General features: G+C 33.5%; 1 protein-coding gene across 3 annotated transcripts in view; it reads left to right on the top strand.

Moving 5' to 3' along the window:
- Positions 1–17422, top strand: part of LOC143057010 (uncharacterized) — a 60395-nt gene extending 42973 nt beyond the window's left edge. For 2 of the 3 annotated variants that reach the window (XM_076230236.1, XM_076230234.1), the window contains exons 22-26: positions 5049–5102; positions 12106–12159; positions 12973–13023; positions 16198–16289; positions 16733–17422. In XM_076230236.1, coding sequence (XP_076086351.1) covers positions 5049–5102; positions 12106–12159; positions 12973–13023; positions 16198–16289; positions 16733–16736 — 255 coding nt within the window. In that variant the 3' untranslated portion in view covers positions 16737–17422. The remainder of the gene's footprint in view (positions 1–5048; positions 5103–12105; positions 12160–12972; positions 13024–16197; positions 16290–16732) is intronic. The other variant, XM_076230235.1, reaches the window with a different exon arrangement.
- Positions 17423–18764: the final 1342 nt, after the last annotated feature.

Raw genomic sequence — 18764 nt, 5'->3', positions numbered from 1 at the left:
AGACTTCTAGCAAAATTGTCAAGGTCTTCCGACAATTTGGTGTCATTGACAGGATCAGGTAGAGGACAGAAATTAAGGCCTCTAGAGAGAAGAGATATTTCCGATTCCGTTAAATGGTGTTGAGAAAGATTGACCACGATGTTGGAGGGTGAATCAGTCTTTTGAGGTCTACGTTTAAAGCGTCTAATTCGTTTAGTCTTTCTCTCTGATGGTAAGGAAGGGTGGATGTATTCCATGCCATCCCTGCGGAATTTTCGTGTTTGTCTTTCACTTAAATTGTTGGATTGTATAGTAGTCATGTCCTTGAGGCGAGTGTTGATAGCATCACAATTGTCAGATGTTAGATCTCTTTTGCATCTAATCAATAGGGTGTTAAACTCGCCAGTGAGAGTTTTGAGATGTCCTTCGCAGTGTTGTTTGAGGAGGATCACTAACCGCTTTGAATTATTTTTTATAGACTTTTATATTATTTTTCCTCTGAATGACCTGTATTATGTTACTCACATAATCCCAGTAAATTTAAGTTTTTAGCTCCAATATCATGAACATCAATGATTATTTTAAACAACTTAGAGCTATTAAACAAAAACAAATTAGAACTGAACACCATTTATCTAATTTGATTAACTACGAGTATAATGAAAGTATTCCTAACGGACTACAAATCAAGATCAAGCCACAATCACCTGGCTCTTTATCCAATACATTACTTCGCAGATGGGACCAAACCCTCTTTCATTGTTCAAAGCGGTTAGTGATCCTCCTCAAACAACACTAACAGGTCGAACAACTGATGTTCTTTAACCCTGCTGACTGCCATTGGCGATTGCCACAAACATACGGTGTCAATATTTTTTTAGTACACCAGATCCGGATTTCGACAATAAATGTTTCTTCAGTGATGTTAGGGATCGAAACGGTATTTGGAAGGCCATATAAAAAGTACCCTCATTTTTAGATAAGACTCTTGAATTTTAAGAGTCATTATAGGATGAACGGATCATATGAACCGGAGAGAAAATATGATACAAGCCCAAACGAAAAAATATAAACGAATCTAAATTGAAAACTACGTTCAAACCTATGATTGCGTTGGATAAAAACCGCAATTTTTATACGTGTGCATGTAAATCAAATTTCGTTGTAGAAAGGTCTAAAAACAGCACAAACAACATTTTCCAAAAGACCAAAAAAGTGAAAAAGTATATTTAAACAAAACGCATTTGACCAACAGGTCGAACAACTGATGTTCTTTTACCCTGCTGACTGCCATTGGCGATTGCCAAATAAAATTGATCACAAGATGTAACAAAATGGATCTTCATATAAATTTAATACTAAACAGAAAAGAAATTTAACTTGTGGCCACGATGTTATGCCACAAACATACGGTGTCAATATTTTTTTAGTCCACCAGATCCGGTTTTCGACAATTAATGTCTCTTCAGTGATGTTAGGGATCGAAACGGTATTTGGAAGGCAATATAAAAAGTACCCTCATTTTTAGAAAAAGTACCCTCATTTTTAGATAAGACTCTTGAATTTTAAGAGTCATTATAGGATGAACGGATCATATAAACCGGAGGGAAAATATGATACAAGCCCAAACGAAAAAAAATAAACGAGTCTAAATTGAAAACTACGTTCAAACCTATGATTGCGTTGGATAAAAACCGCAATTTTTATACGTGTGCATGTAAATCAAATTTCGTTGTAGTAGGGTCTAAAAACAGCACAAACAACATTTTCCAAAAGACCAAAAAAGTGAAAAAGTATATTTAAACAAAACGCATTTGACTAACAGGTCGAACAACTGATGTTCTTTTACCCTGCTGACTGCCATTGGCGATTGCCAAATAAAATTGATCAAAAGATGTAACAAAATGGATCTTCATATAAATTTAATACTAAACAGAAAAGAAATTTAACTTGTGGCCACGATGTTATGCCACAAACATCATTCGTAAATATAGTTCAACATGCAGACTTCTAATACGTTCAGGTATTTCACATCCAATTTTTTATGGAAATATTCTTTATAAAGCACAAAGGTGTCAGTATTCACCTCAGAAACTTACAAAACCTTTGAATAGACTTATTAAGAAGGGATATAATTACGATACTGTTGTCAAGTCATTAAAGATTGCATATTTTGGCGTTAATATTGAGTCACTGATAAGGTCTTTGCATCGGAACTAAACACATTTATTCTAAAAACAGTTGTTGGCATAACACGGGTTATGTTCTTCTCATATACAGCCCTTGGATGGTGTAAACTTCCCAAAACAACGTGTATGGTGTAAATGTGTATGGCATATGGTGCAATGGTGTAAGGTGTATGGTGCTATGGTGTATGGTGTAAGGGGAATGGTGTAATGGTGTATGAGGAATGGTGTGATTGTGTAACGTGCGATCGGGAATGGTGTGAATGATAGTGTACAACCTTTCATTGGTTGCAAACGAAGTTTTTTTTATTTCATTTTTTCGGATTGTAAGCATAAACATAATAAAAATGTTAATATTTAAAATTTAATTGCATTATGGGTAATTTCGGATCGTGTAGATAGAACGGGAAATTGTGTATGGTGTATGGTGTAAAGTGTAAGGTGTATGGTGCAAAGGTGTAACGTGTATGGTGTAATGGTACAAGGTGTATGGTGTAATGGTGTATGGTGTATGGTGTAATGGTGTATGGTGTTAGTGGGAAGTTTACACCATCCAAGGACTGTATGTTATGATGGTATGATACTAAACCCCTAACGGGAAGGATTGTGCCTGATGTTCATATGATGAAATCATAATCTTTCAGTCAGTTTAATTGAAGTCTGGAGCTGGCATGTCAGTTAACTGCTAGTAGTCTGTTGTTATTTATGTATTATTGTCATTTTGTTTATTTTCTTTGGTTACATCTTCTGACATCAGACTCGGACTTCTCTTGAACTGAATTTTAATGTGCGTATTGTTATACGTTTACTTTTCTACATTGGTTAGAGGTATAGGGGGAGGGTTGAGATCTCACAAACATGTTTAACCCCGCCGCATTTTTGCGCCTGTCCCAAGTCAGGAGCCTCTGGCCTTTGTTAGTCTTGTATTATTTTAATTTTAGTTTCTTGTGTACAATTTGGAAATTAGTATGGCGTTCATTATCACTGGACTAGTATATATTTGTTCAGGGGCCAGCTGAAGGACGCCTCCGGGTGCGGGAATTTCTCGCTACATTGAAGACCTGTTGGTGACCCTCTGCTGTTGTTTTTTATTTGGTCGGGTTGTTGTCTCTTTGACACATTCCCCATTTCCATTCTCAATTTTATATATATAACAAGTCGATAAGGATACAACAAAATGAACAAATATTAGATATTTCGGATAACAGATATCCTTTTTCAATAATAGCACGATGTCAAATGAATCACGTCAATATATTCAAACTGAGAAACTATCAAAATCTTGAAATTTATACAATTTAAGCGAACACCACAGACGCTGGTACAATTTTAAAAAATTCCAAACACGGCGCAAAGATTACAAAGATATGCCAAATAAAAATAGTTATTTGCGATGTGAACTGGCACAACTCTAAATTTCCAAAGGTTGTGACAATTTAGATTTTATAACTGCATGGAGGGCAGTCCTCAAACAAAAACATCAAAAGTGCCCTAACCGATCCAAGTTGGTATAATATTTCAAATTTGACAACGGTAGGGCAATTGCAACCGTTATAGATCCTTTACTATAGATAATTTAGCTGATCTGTAACAATAACATCTTCATGCCTTATATATCAAGTACTGTAGTACGCCGCTAGATTAAAACTGACGAGGAAAGGTAACACACGGCCAGCGAAAGCTCTATGTTTAGAGCCCAGGTGGTCGTGTGGTCTAGCGGGACGGCTGCAGTGCAGGCGAATTGGTGTCACGATATCACAGTAGCATGGGTTCGAATCCCCGCGAGGGAAGAACCAAAAATTAGCGAAAGCAAATTTACAGATCTAACATTGTTGGGTTGATGTTTAGACGAGTTGTATATACATTATGTACACAGCCATGTATCACCATCATTGATGGCGATCCGATGGATACATCTGTTGTAGAGTTGTCACTGACTCAGACATACTTATAAATATAATTATATTCTGTGACTGTATATTACATTAATTTGTAGGATCCTTTACTATAGATAATTTAGCTGATCTGTAACAATAACATCTTCATGCCTTGTATATCATGTACTGTAGTACGCCGCTAGATTAAAACTGACGAGGAAAGGTAACACACCTCGCTCGATTACCGGCGAGGGAAGAATTAAACATTTGCGAAAGCTAATTTCAAATCTTATATTGTTGGGATGATGTTTAGACGAGTTGTATATACAGAATGTACACAGCAATGTACCACCATCACTGCTGGTGATCCGATCGATAAATCTGATGTAGAGTTGTCACTGGTTTAGACGTACTTATAAATAAAATTATTTCTGTGCCTGTGTCTTACATTAATGTGTAGGATCCTTTACTATAGATAATTTAGCTGAACTGTAAAAATAACATCTTCATGCCTTATATATCATGTACTGTAGTACTAAGCTAGATTAAAACTGACGTGTAAAGGTAACAATCGGCCTCCGAAAGCTTCATTTTTATGAAGCCCAGGTGGTCATGTGGTCTATCGCGCCGGTGACAGAGCAGGCGATTTGGTGTCACGATATCTCAGTAGCATGGGTTCGAATCCCGGCGAGGGAAGAACAAAAAATTTGCAAAAGCAAATTTACAGATCTAACATTGTTGGGTTGATTTTTAGACGAGTTGTATATACAGAATGTACACAGACAGTGACATGTATCACCATCACTGCTGTTACAAAATGGATTTTAATTGATAATTAGATACCAAACAGAATACAATAATATTGCGATGTTGGGAATCGAAACGGTATTTGGAAGGCCATTTGAATTACTTCAATAGACTCACAATAGGGTGAACTGACTTTAAAAACCAAAAGTTAAATATAATACAAGCCCAACATATAAACATGTATTGTATACCTTTTCAGACAAAAATCCAACTAGAAAAGATAGAAGAAACGATAGAAGAAGTAAAACAAACGGTATGTAACTTAATTGTACAAAATTGATATTCGTAAGTATCGAAATAGAATTAAATATCTTCCTTCCATTGGAAGTCTTGTTTGTGTGTGTCTTTTTGTATGTTGTTTCATTCGAATGTATCGGAATTAAATGTGGCGTCCATATCACTGAATTAGTATGCATTGTTGTTTAGAGGCCAGATAATGCCGCCGTCAAGTATGGAATTTTTCGCTAGATTTACGACCAATGGTGGCCTTGACATTTTTTCTACTCTTTCTAGTCCCAAAAACCACTACATGTCTTGTCTGAACAAAACATGTTTATTGAACCTTAAACAAAAATCGTCTCAATGTCTGCCTAACGTATATTTTTGTAAAGTCTATTATCGAATTCATCTTTCCATACGTGAGTAAAAATCTGCAGGCGTAGTTGATTACACCAACAAGTTTTGATTGACTTTATTTTTGAATTTTGACACATATTTCATTTGTGGAATTTTATAAAAATTACAGTTTATGACCGCATTCATCCGTCCGTATGTGAGTAAAAACACTGCAGGCGTAGTTGAAATTGATTAAACTTATCATTGAATCTATTCTTAAAATATGACAAATATCTCATGTTTGGAATTCCATAAAAGGTGATAAACAGTTGCAATATTGATGGAATTTTCTGTGTTCTAAAGTTTTGAATTATTAACTGTATGAAAACATCATTACATAAAAATATTTAGACTTTCGCAAAATTTCTTAAAAAACAAGCCTTTAATTAAATGTGAAATGATCCTCATAAAATAGCATTTTCATGGTTATAACAGGAGTATAATTTAAATTCGTTTGAAATCTTGATATTAAATTCAAAAGTTATAGGTTGGACTTATTGTGAGGAAATGCTTACTTAAATAGGTAATTTTAATGTCAAAGATACGCTGAAACCTGAGTTACTATCTTTTTATTGCAGACCTCCAGAGAGGGTAAAAAACTTAAAATAAACAAAAATGAAGTATTATGTGCACAATGTTCACAAAATAAAAGTACAATTAATATCAACAATGTTGTCTATACACTGAAAAATATGTCTATATTATGAAACAACAAAAAATGATAAAAACTAGAGGCTCTAAAGAGCCTGTGTCGCTCACCTTGGTCTATGAGAATATTAAACAAAGGAAGCAGATCGATTCATGACAAAATTGTGTTTTGGTGATGGTGATGTGTTTGTACGTCTTGCTTTACTGAACATTCTTGCTTACAGTTATCTCTATCTATAATGAACTTGGCCCAGTAGTTTCAGAGGAAAATGTTAGTAAAAATTTACAAATTTTATAAAAATTGTTAAAAATTGACTATAAAGGACAATAACTCCTTAGGGGGTCAATTGACCATTTCAGTCATATTGACTTATTTGTCAATTTTACTTTGTTGTACATTATAGCTGTTTAAAGTTTATCTCTATCTATAATAATATTCAAGATAATAACCAAAAACTGTAAAATTTCCTTAAAATAACCAATTCAGGGGTAGCAACCCAACAACGGGTTGTCCGATTCATCTGAAAATTTCAGGGCAGATATATTTTGACCTGATAAACAATTTTACGCATGTCAGATTTGCTCTAAATGCTTTGGTTTTTGAGTTATAAGCCAAAAACTGCATTTTACCCCTATGTTCTATTTTTAGCCATGGCGGCCATCTTGGTTGGATGGCCGGGTCAACAGACGCATTTTTAAAACTAGATACCCCAAAGATGATTGTGGTCAAGTTTGGATTAATTTGGCCCAGTAGTTTCAGAGGAGAAGATTTTTGTAAAAGATTACTAAGATTTACGAAAAATGGTTAAAAATTGACTATAAAGGGCAATAACTCCAAAAGGGATCAACTGACCATTTCGGTCATGTTGACTTAATTGTAAATCTAACTTTGCTGAACATTATTGATGTAAACAGTTTATCTCTATCTATAAAAATATTCAAGATAATAACCAAAAACAGTAAAATTTCCTTAAAATTACCAATTTAGGGGCAGCAACCCAACAACGGGTTGTCCGATTCATCTGAAAATTTGAGGGCAGAAAGATCTCGACCTGATAATCAATTTTATCCCGTGTCAGATTTGCTCTAAATGCTTTGGTTTTTGAGTTATAAGCCAAAAACTGCATTTTACCTATGTTCTATTTTTAGCCATGGCGGCCATCTTGGTCGGATGGCCAGGTCACCGGACACATTTTTTTTTAACTAGATACCCCAAAGATGATTGTGGCCAAGTGTGGATTAATTTGACTCAGTAGTTTCAGAGGAGAAGATTTTTGTAAAAGATTACTAAGATTTACGAAAAATGGTTAAAAATTGACTATATAGGTCAATAACTCCTAAAGGGGTCAACTGACCATTTCCTTTGTGTTGACGTATTTGTAAATCTTACTTTGCTGAACATTATTGCTGTTTAAAGTTTATCTCTATCTATAATGATATTCAAGATAATAACCAAAAACAGCAAACTTTCCTTAAAAATACCAATTCAGGGGCAGTAACCCAACAACAGGTTGTCCGATTCATCTGAAAATTTCAGGACAGATAGATCTTGACCTGATAAACACTTTTAACACATGTCAGATTTGCTCTAAATGCTTTGGTTTTTGAGTTATACATGTAAGCCAAAAACTGCATTTTTCCCCTATGTTCTATTTTTAGCCATGGCGGCCATCTTGGTTGATTGGCCGGGTCACGCCACACATTTTTTAAACTAAATACCCCAAAGATGATTGTGGCCAAGTTTGGATTAATTTGGCCCAGTAGTTTCAGAGGAGATGATTTTTGTAAAAGATTTCTAAGATTTACGAAAAATGGTTAAAAATTGACTATAAAGGTCAATAACTCCTAAAGGGGTCAACTGACCATTTTGGTCATGTTGACTTATTTGTAAATCTAACTTTGCTGAACATTATTGCTGTTTACAGTTTATCTCCATCTATAATTATATTCAAGATAATAACCAAAAACAACAAAAAATCCCTATAATTACCAATTCAGGGGCAGCAACCCAACAACGGGTTGTCCGATTCATCTGAAAATTTGAGGGCAGAAAGATCTTGACCTGATAAACAATTTTACCCATGTCAGATTTGCTCTAAATGCTTTGGTTTTTGAGTTATAAGCCAAAAACTGCATTTTACCCCTATGTTCTATTTTTAGCCATGGCGGCCATCTTGGTTGGTTGGCCGGGTCACACCATACATTTTTTAAACTAAATACCCCAATGATGATTGTGGCTAAGTTTGGTTTAATTTGGCCCAGTAGTTTCAGAGGAGAAGATTTTTGTAAAAGTTAACGACGACGGACGACGACGACGGACGACGACGACGGACGACGACGATGGACGACGGACGACGACGACGGACGACGACGACGGACGACGACGACGGACGACGGACGACGGACGCAAAGTGATGGGAAAAGCTCACTTGGCCCTTCGGGCCAGGTGAGCTAAAAAGTGCCATAAAATGTCATCTTGAATAACAAAATTATAATACGAAAAGCGTTCTATATATACACATACTGTTTTAAGAAAAACGTACGTCGAAATATACACTAGCATATTAATCTTTTGCAATAAAAAATCATAATATCTAATAAAATTTGTAGATTTAGCTAACAAAGTCCTTATATTTGTATAAAGTAACATTCGTTTATAGTGGAAAATTGTTTTAACGTTGAATAAGCTACAATTAAAAATTGCTTGCTGGTCCCTCTCTGTTATTACCATTATATTACGCTGGTTCATTTCCCAATCAATCTGTCACCAAGGGAAGAGAAATAAATCGATTTTCGTTCATAGTCTTTTTCAAAAATGATGAACGGTTCTTTATATTGGTATGTAATCATTCTAAACGTTTCAAATTTATGAAATTATATTCGTACATCAATGTTTTTGATACACCAATAACAAAAACTGAAATATATTGAATTGATACATTTTGTAATTATTCAAAATTATATCAGAAACCTAAACTTAATTATAAAATAATAAACCTGTTAAAGGGAGAGAATACTCGCATAACTTTTTCGAATTGGCACATAATACAACGAAATGTCACTCTTGCATACAAATGGCACATCAATATAATTAATTATCTGCGAAATCGTCCCCCACCTTCAATGATGATTCTAAATTATAAATATAACCAAAAGTTGTTAATCTATAGATAGTTAAGACTAATGAAAGCTAACCCAATGTAAAAATATTTCTTTGCAATTTTTTAAAACTTACTCACAAAAATACTCGAGCCACTTGACTTTCATAGCTCAAAATTAACGTTTTTACACAATATTTGAATAAAGTAGTTGAAGATTATTCGCTTCTCAAAGTGTAAGACGCAATAGAAATCGTATGCTTGCACCATCCTTCCGAAATACGGATTTAATTAAGTCATGAACATTTCGACATTTCTTCGTATATTTTGAACAAAACCGGTTTTAACCAAATCACAAGTACGTGTTAAGATCCGACTAAATACCTATTTTCCTATATGGTCAGGTACAGTTGCTATATACACCTCGCCAAAAGTTAACCAACACCTGATAAATTTCCGGAATCGTTTTTCACTGAACGCATAACTAATTGAAATATCTATACAATGAACAGAATTTGTGTTTTATATGTTAACCTATATAATGTTAATTAAAAGGTAAAAAGTTTGGACTATTTTCATGATTGAAATTTTTACTATTTCATTTTGGGCAAATGGTGGTACAATGGCTACATAAAATACAAGATAGCGTGTCAACATAACGTGAAGTTGTTAAAACATTGCCCTGCCTTATACACAAAATTCATTTCAAAACTGGAGAGTGAAAATTTGTGAATACATTAAAGTACAATTTAGGTCAGTAGCGAATGTAACCTCCGACCTTTCGGAAAAGTTCCTCCACAAGTCGTCTCATGCTTTTAACTTAGCGTCGTTATGTTCTAACGGGAATTATTTGCAATTTTCCAATCAAAGCTGCTCGTTGTTTCTGTAAATTCTAACAGTTTGGAACCCTGTTATTGATTTTTCGACCAATATCATCCCAGGCATGCTCAACGGGATTCATATCCGGTGATTTGGGGAGACCGAGGAATATTGTCAATTGCCTTCTGGCGTAAATAATCTGAAACAATGCGTGCTCTGTGTGTCCTAGCATTAGTGTCCATGGATATTGGTCTAGGTGCAAGATTGTCATTGTCAAAATGTTGCACAACGATATCCCGGATGATACTATCGCCATATTTTTTACCCGTCATAGTCCCATTCAGAACATAAAGGTCGATTTTGCAGTCGATTTAAAAGCATCCCCTAACTGTCAAACCACCACCATCAAACGCTGTAGTTACAAAAATGTTTTGTTTTCCTGTATGCTGTATTTTGAGCACGCCAAACGCGCATGCACCCATCAATATGATATATGAGAAATCTGCCCAATGGGCTTGAATCCACTGTCTCAAGGTCAAATTGCGGTGACCACGTGACCACTGATGTCAAGCTTGACGATGCCTACGAGTCAGCAATGGCCGTTTGACTGGTCTACGGGCACGTAAAGTGGCACAATTTAGTCTGTGGTTATAATAAAATGTAAACCTTAATTTCTTACCTGTCCATAACAATAGATTAACGAAACATATGGAAACAAATCAGTATCAAATCTAATTTGAAATTAAAAAAAGAAGCAAAAACATTTAAGTGTTGCTTAACTTTTGGCGAGGTGTATATATGGCTTTAATGGCGATCCATACAAAATATATGATGACAAACTGATTGAGTATTATCAAAAATTGAGAATTGAGAAGCTTAAATTGATTAGAACTGGTGTATAATAAATGCAGGAATAAAAATAACCATCATATTAACATTGGAATGCTTAATTTAACATGTAAAATACAAAGTAAGTGTGACATGAGATATGACTCCTGAGAATCGTTTGAAATCACAATTAAACTCAAAAGGACTGAACTTAGACTTTAAATACGTATATCGGACATACAAATGAAGGTTATAAACTACAGTATGTATAACAAACAACTCACCCTGTGGAGGGTTGAATGCCAAAGAAAAGTTTGTTTAGTTTTGCCGTGTGGCAAACATCAAAAATACAATTCGACCTAATGACGGGCAGATCCGTAATTTCCGGAGTGTGATATAACAGTAATAAATCATCATACTAGAAAAAAATGACTGAAATGTGTATATGTCATGAGAGTTTTATCGTAAGGTAGTCGGATATTGTTTTGCTGTATAAACATTTGGTAGGACTACTTGCTAAAATTGATCTTATTAGCCAGATGGTTCATCTTTTTTGGAGCGCCTGAGATCAGCACAAGTTTTTGATTGGGTTCTTGTTGCTTAGTCTTTAGTTTTCTATGTTGTGTCTTCTATACTATTATTTGTCTGTTTGTCCTTTTATTTTTAGCCATGGCGTTGTCAGTTATTTTCTTTATATGAGTTTGACCTACCCTCTAGTATCTCTCGTGCCTCTTTGATATCGGGTTTGTTTAAATGTTATCAAAAGGGTAAAATAGCTTGTGTATTCTGTCGAATCACATAGCATAGTTTTGATTGCTCCTTCTTTTCTGAGTTTGAAGGTTTTCTAAACAGTGTGTGGGACATTACTTTCAATTTCATCACTATCTAAATATTGATTTCCGATGTATTTGTTTAATTTTCATTATACAGTTTGGATATTTTTAAACCCCCTTCCTCAGTGATTGATATACTCTTGCATCCAGTTTATGCTAAGTTATGGGCATAGTAAACTCTATAGGAGAGTATATTGTTTTAAATGTTTTGATATATTTTTTTTGGCATTTCTGTTACTGTATCATTGAATTAAATTAGTAGACATATAATGTATAATTGAATAGATATGTACAATGATGTAACTATTACAGTTTGTTTATCGAAGAACAATCTTTGACCTTGCATATGCTTTTTGTTAGAATTGATTCCATACAAATAATGTCAGAATCTCAGTTTATTGTATATCTTTTTCAGACAAAAAATAGACTAGAAAAGATGGAAGAAACGATTAGAGAAATGACAAAGACGGTAAGAAACCCAATTGTACAAAATTATTAACATGTCATCATTGTGTGTAAAAAAAACCTTGTAAGTCGTGTTATTGCGTGTGTCTTTTTACTTTATTTTGAATCATTAATATTGTGTCTTTGAGGATATCTACTTGTATACAGTGTTGTATAGAGGCCAATTGAAGCCCACGATTTTCTCGCTGCGGTAACGACCAATGGTAGGATCAATAAAAGGTTGCAAGCAATATGCGTGCAATTTTTTGTGTTGAAAGGTTCTAAGTTGAAATCAGTAGTTAGACGTTATTACATGACAAGTTACATGCAGCCTATTACAAAAGTTCCTGCACAAATAACAAAGCCGGGAAAGGGAAATAATCTTCAAAGAATAACATCATTGTGGTTATTTCAGATGTACAATGTCAATGTTTGAAATCTTACTGAAAAGTGAAAAAAATATAGGTAGAACAGTGTGAGGAGTTGGCCTCTGAAATAGGTATAAATTTATTCTTGCACTCAGACTAACACGGTAGCAATAATGTGGTGGATATTTTTGTTTTACACAAAACGGTTTTTTAAAATGATTTGATATAAAATAAAAAATAAAAAAAACACTTGTCCTTTTGTGTTCACACTAGACGTGTTTAATGTACATTTATATGCAATGAAAGTTGTAGTTTTGATCTTTAAAGTAATCAGGTATTCTTTTCTATTTATATGTTTGGTGGAGCCTATTTAGACCTGAATATACTAATGGATGTTTAAAAACAGGTTAATAAATATCAAAAGAAGACTTCAAAATATCAGTTTATATAATATCATATACATTTTTCAGACGATATGCCAAGTAAAAGAGATGAAATCAATAGAAGAAATGACAAAAACGGTATGTTACTTTATTGTACGGAAAAAGTACAACACATACGCTGTGTTAAAGTTGTAGGGATTACTTTTATGAATTCTACATAATTTTTCTTCACTTTCAATTTTCGTGGTTTTGATCGAGGAGTAAGTCATACATTGAAGGTGCCAGATTTAAATTAGTTTGCACACTACCTTTATAATAAAATAAACAAACATGTAAAATGTCTATAAAGTTACATAGCTATAACTTTTCCTCGTAAAGATACTTTTGGAGTAAAACAACTCTTTTGTTTTGAGTGGATTAACGTGTACGTGTAGATTCTTATGTGTTTGTTATTTTACTAGTCCATAACCGTGTCATTGTATTGGATCAAAAGAAATATGAAATTTAATCAATAAACTCATCATAGATACCAGGACTAAATTTTGTATATACGCCAGACGCGCGTTTCGTCTACAAAAGACTTATCAGTGACGCTCGAATCCAAAAACGTTAATAAGGCCAAATAAAGTACGAAGTTGAAGAGCATTGAGGACCAAAATTCCAAAATGTTTTGCCAAATCCAGCTAATGTAATCTATGTCTGAGGTAGAAAAGCCTTAGTATTTCAAAAATTCTAAATTTTTTAACAGTTAAATTATAAATATAACCATATCAATAATAATTCATGTCAGCACAAAAAGTGCTGACTACTGGGCTGGTGATACCCTCGGGAAAATAAATCTCCACCAGCAGTGGCATCGACCAAGTGGTTGTAAATAAACTCATCATAGATACCAGGACTAAATTTTGTATATACGCCAGACGCGCGTTCCGTCTATAAAAGACTCATCAGTGACGCTCGAATCCAAAAAAGTAATGAATGTTCCGTACTTTGAGTTTTGACAACTAAAGATAAACCTTACTATAGCTTTACGTTGATTTAAAAGTTTATCAATACTATGGATCATGAAACTAGGTTTATTAATCCATGATAATACGTCAAACATCTATAATCTTATTTTAGTTTTGCAGACAAATGTCCAATTTGAGAAGATTAAATTACCAAAACAATTAGTATGAAAATCAATAGTGTACTATATAATTGGGTGGCAATTTTGTTGAATATTAAAATCGTCACGCTTAAATAAAGTCGTTTGTTGTTTTTAACCCACCTGGCCAGCTGGACAAAGTGAGCTTTTCTCATCACTTGTCGTCCGTCGACCGTCGTCGTCCGTTTATTTTACAAAAATCTTCTCTGAAACTACTGGGCAAAATTTTACCAAACTTGGCTTCAATCAATATTGGGATACTTAGTTTTAAAAATGTTTCCAACGACCCCGAGTGCCAACCAACATGGCTTCAATGGCCAAAACCAACATGGCTGCATTGGCTAAAAATAGAACATAGGGGGTTAAATGCAGTTATGGTTTTTTTTTATCTCTGAAACTACTGCATTTATAGAAAATTTAACATCGAATTAAAAGTTCATCAGGTTTAGATCTAATTGACCTCACATTTTTAGACGAATCATACAACCCGTTGTTTGGCAATCTAATTAAAAACCGATCTCTCATCGCTCCCGTTTTCTAATATGTCGCTCCAACACGGTTTTTAATTAGATTGGTTGTTTGGTTGCTGTACCAAAAATAAGGATTCTTACCAAATTTTGAAGCTTTTGGTTACAATCTTGAATATTATTATAATATGTTCAGCAAAGTGGATGTTATTCTTCTACACTTTTTAACTTCCAATCTTTGAACACCTTCTCATTGGAAATATTACCGGATGAAAAATAATAAAAATGTTGATGTTGTACACATAAAAGTTTCTAATTCTATAAAATAAAGTCAACATGACCATAATTGTCGTTTACCCTAAGTATTTATTGCCCTTTTGAGTAAATTTTTATCATTTTTTTATATAATTTTTCTCCTCTTAATCTACATAGATAATTCAACCAAACTTGGACAACGAACGTTGCCAACATGGTGTTAATATAGAACATACATTAATATGCAGTATTTGGCTGATATATTTGAAACTGAAGCAAAAGTATAATGATTGCATTATGCCATGCATCAATTTTGAGCGAAATTGTCAAGGTTTCCGAAATAACAATTTTTTTTTTCATAAACTCAATCGCAGTGTAAATTAAGAGGTATTCCACAATACCTATATGTTGACACGAATGTGAAGTGAATGCAGAGAGAGGAATGCTTTTGCGATCCTTTTTTTTTTAACTATTATATGATCATTTTTTGTATGTCTCGACTATAGTCGCCCAAACCGAATATAATTTTGATATTAGCGGTATACGAATTGCACACATAATAGTTTGATCGGAAAATATGCGAACAACTTTTTCACACTAAAATATATGTTATGCACATTACTAATCTTTGTAATAACATTTTTTTCATTTGATTTTGCCATTTGATAAGGAACTTTCATCGGGGTTCAGTGTTTTGTAATTTTTCTTTTGTTTGTAGTATACTATTATATGCTATTATTTGTACATCAATGACAAGATATCAAAATGAGCTTTTTGCGGGAACAATATTTTGTTGTTTTGCACTAAATATGGCTAAGACAATTGTTTAAAACAAAGCATTTATGTGGCAGTGATTAGCTGACTGCGTTTAACCAATTGAAAGAAGAATACATGCATTATGCTCGATTTTGAACAGATATATCATGTTAAGGAGGGGTATTTGCGTAAAATACCAGTCGAGAGACTGTTAAATTTCCCGAGCCGTAAGGCGAGGGAAATTCATTCACAAGACTGGCATTTTTCGCAAATACCCCTCAAGAACATGCTATATCTGTTTAATTACACCGCATGTTAACGTTCAGAAACGCATTAATGATCGTGACGTTACAAGAGTACAGTCGGATAAAGTATTTGTTGGCAAATACCACGGCAGAGAGGGTAAAAAAGGCTTACCCTTTTTGTATATACCCCAGCGGCGTTAAAAATGAACGATATTCATTTTATAACAGTAAATTGGTAAAAATACACTGGCTACCAACAACTTAAAACCCAGGATTCTTACATAAGGTGTAATTAGTCAATTAACAAACTCTTAATTAATTTTTAATGTCAAATTTCAGTCTCTATGTTTTATATCTTTCTGAATTTAATAATATTAAAATCTAATATCAATAAAATAAATATACCTTTATAGACTTTACACATTTGTGTTTACCTTTTCAGTTAACGGAAAATCAAACACAAATGAACAAAATTGTGACAAAATATATAAAAGAAAAATGGAATACATCTACAAACACCGATGCTTCGAAAAGGTTTGTAATGCAACACATATAAAGTGACTAATTTAGCAATAATACACATGTGATTATAGATACTGATCCATTTTCCAGCTATGTATTAACGTCATAAATATTTCTTGATATGCTTTCAGTAATCTTTATGTATCGGCTTTACTTTCTTTTTCTAAAGATTATATTTCATTTATTTAGTGCCCTCCATAGTTATTTTCATTGCTGAATTTAAAATGATATCGAAAGGACCTTCCGGCTCAAAAAAATTGATACTTTTATAATAAATGATATGTGTGGGTGTAATTTTCTTCGTAACCTTTGTTTTATATTTTCATTTTTCAATACGGACGTGCTTGAGTTTAAAAAGATTCATTTATGTTTTTCAGACAAATGAAACAAATTTAGCAGATATTAGATTTAAATTCTGTCTCAAAGATAATTGAGTTCTTTTTTTGGTTTTGCAGATAATCAAGAATGTGAATAACATCAAGTGTGACAAACTCATCTGTATACTACTTCAAATCTGCAAACTGTCTTTTAATGAGCTTATCTTGTTATGACACCATATTCGTGCAACTAGAATTATTACAATATACAAATATTTAAGGCCGACTTTGGAAAGAGCCTGGAAGATAGTTGTAACATTGGCTTTCATTCAGTTTATTCCTTGAATACCAGCATCTTTTGATCTACCGACAATTCACTTGTAAAATTATGTTGGCGTTCGAGGAATAGGTACAAGTAGTCATCACAACAAAAGTGCTCAAAAACAATCATACTAATTAACATGATAGGTAAACTACAGTTTCTAGTTCATATTACTGGAACAGTATGGTTTTTATAAAAAAAATGAACTGTGAATAGTGTTGCATCACAAAGTCAATATGTTCATATTGTCAGGAATTCCAGTTTATACAAAATCTACAATAGAGTCTTTAAACTTTGTTTTGGCTTTTTTCAATATTGTCATAGTTGTGTGTGCTTTAATATCCTCTCATATTAATTGATAGTGAGGTTTTTTTCAAACTTTGTATCTCGTGTTATTTTATTTTGTTCAGTTGTTCAGGATAATTTCTTGGTTATTATAGTACATCTTTTTTTATTGTAAGTGTTTCAGTCGCAACTATCAGAATTATTGTAACTCTTTTCAACGAAACATTGTTGTGGAAGATATTTTCACTCATATTTTTTGTAGCATACTAAGAAGAGAAATAAATCTATTTTGAATCATATTATTTTGAATCATATATCATTTTTTTTTGTACACAGTGCACACAGAAAACAATACAAATAACAAAAGCAAACATGGTCTCCATCATCAATGAGTAGGAAGTTATCACCAGTTGTGGTCTCTCTCCATTTACCCTCTAAGTTGATCTCCTGTCTTGAATTTGGTAGTTGAGGTATCGTCTTACTGCGCTGGGTATACAGTGATGTCTTGCAGGTTGTAAAGGTGGGCATACTCTGGACTAGTCTTTCAGATTCGTTGTCCCAGTCTTTGTTGCGTAGTTTGCCTAATTCGTCTTCATATATTGTTGGTACTGGAGTGCTTTCAACAACACATCTTTCTTACATTCTTTTGAGTACTTGATCAACATTAAGTTGAACTGGATCTGAAGGATGATTATGTAGATCTCTGATGGCAACTGGTATTCTATTGAGTATGTTGATGGTAGCTATGCAGTCAGACTTTACACATCTCCAGTAGCATATGTCTTCCCGTTTATCTTTATTCTGTACTTGTAGTTATTGGAGACCAAGCTTTCTTTGCCAAGACGATTCTCAACAAACTAATTTTATTTTGCACTATATAATGTGTGCGGATCTATAACTTTTATAGCTCGGTTATCATTCCAAAACTAATTATATATGCATATATCCTTATATGGATATATTCAAATTAGGCGGAAAATTAGGCGATGGCAATACACCCGAGGCCCTGAAGGTCCTCTGATGTAAAAATTACATTGTAATAAGTGTCAAGATAATGATTGCATAAATGTATACATTATGGACACATATAAAGTTATTATTTATCCAAACATTTGAAAATACAATGTAATTACTGTTAAATAGAATACACTCAATATATTGTGTGCATCAGAAGGGACTGTAATTTTGACTCTGTTCGGGTTGCCTATCATGTTGGTAGTGGAATCAACAATTTCAAAGATAAATAGCATTATATGGTACGTCATAAGCGAGAAGAGAAAGAGACATAGATTCATCTGTAACACAGATATATATATATATGTTCTTATGATCAAACAAATTCTGTTCGTACAACAAACGAACCTTTAGTAAAACGGAGTTATGAAATGTTGGTGATGTACACCATCGACACGCTCGTCCAAACATAAATTATTAATGATATATACGAAACAAATTAAAACAAAGACCGAAATGACAGGGGATACAAACCAAACATTTTAAATAAAACATGCAAATAAACAAACGTCCATAAAGTTAAGTTCTTCATCTCTCTGTAGTTTAAAC

This window comes from Mytilus galloprovincialis, chromosome 13, assembly GCF_965363235.1.
Source record: "Mytilus galloprovincialis chromosome 13, xbMytGall1.hap1.1, whole genome shotgun sequence".
Lineage (NCBI taxonomy): Eukaryota > Metazoa > Mollusca > Bivalvia > Mytilida > Mytilidae > Mytilus > Mytilus galloprovincialis.
This window is presented reverse-complemented; position numbering and strand designations above follow the sequence as displayed.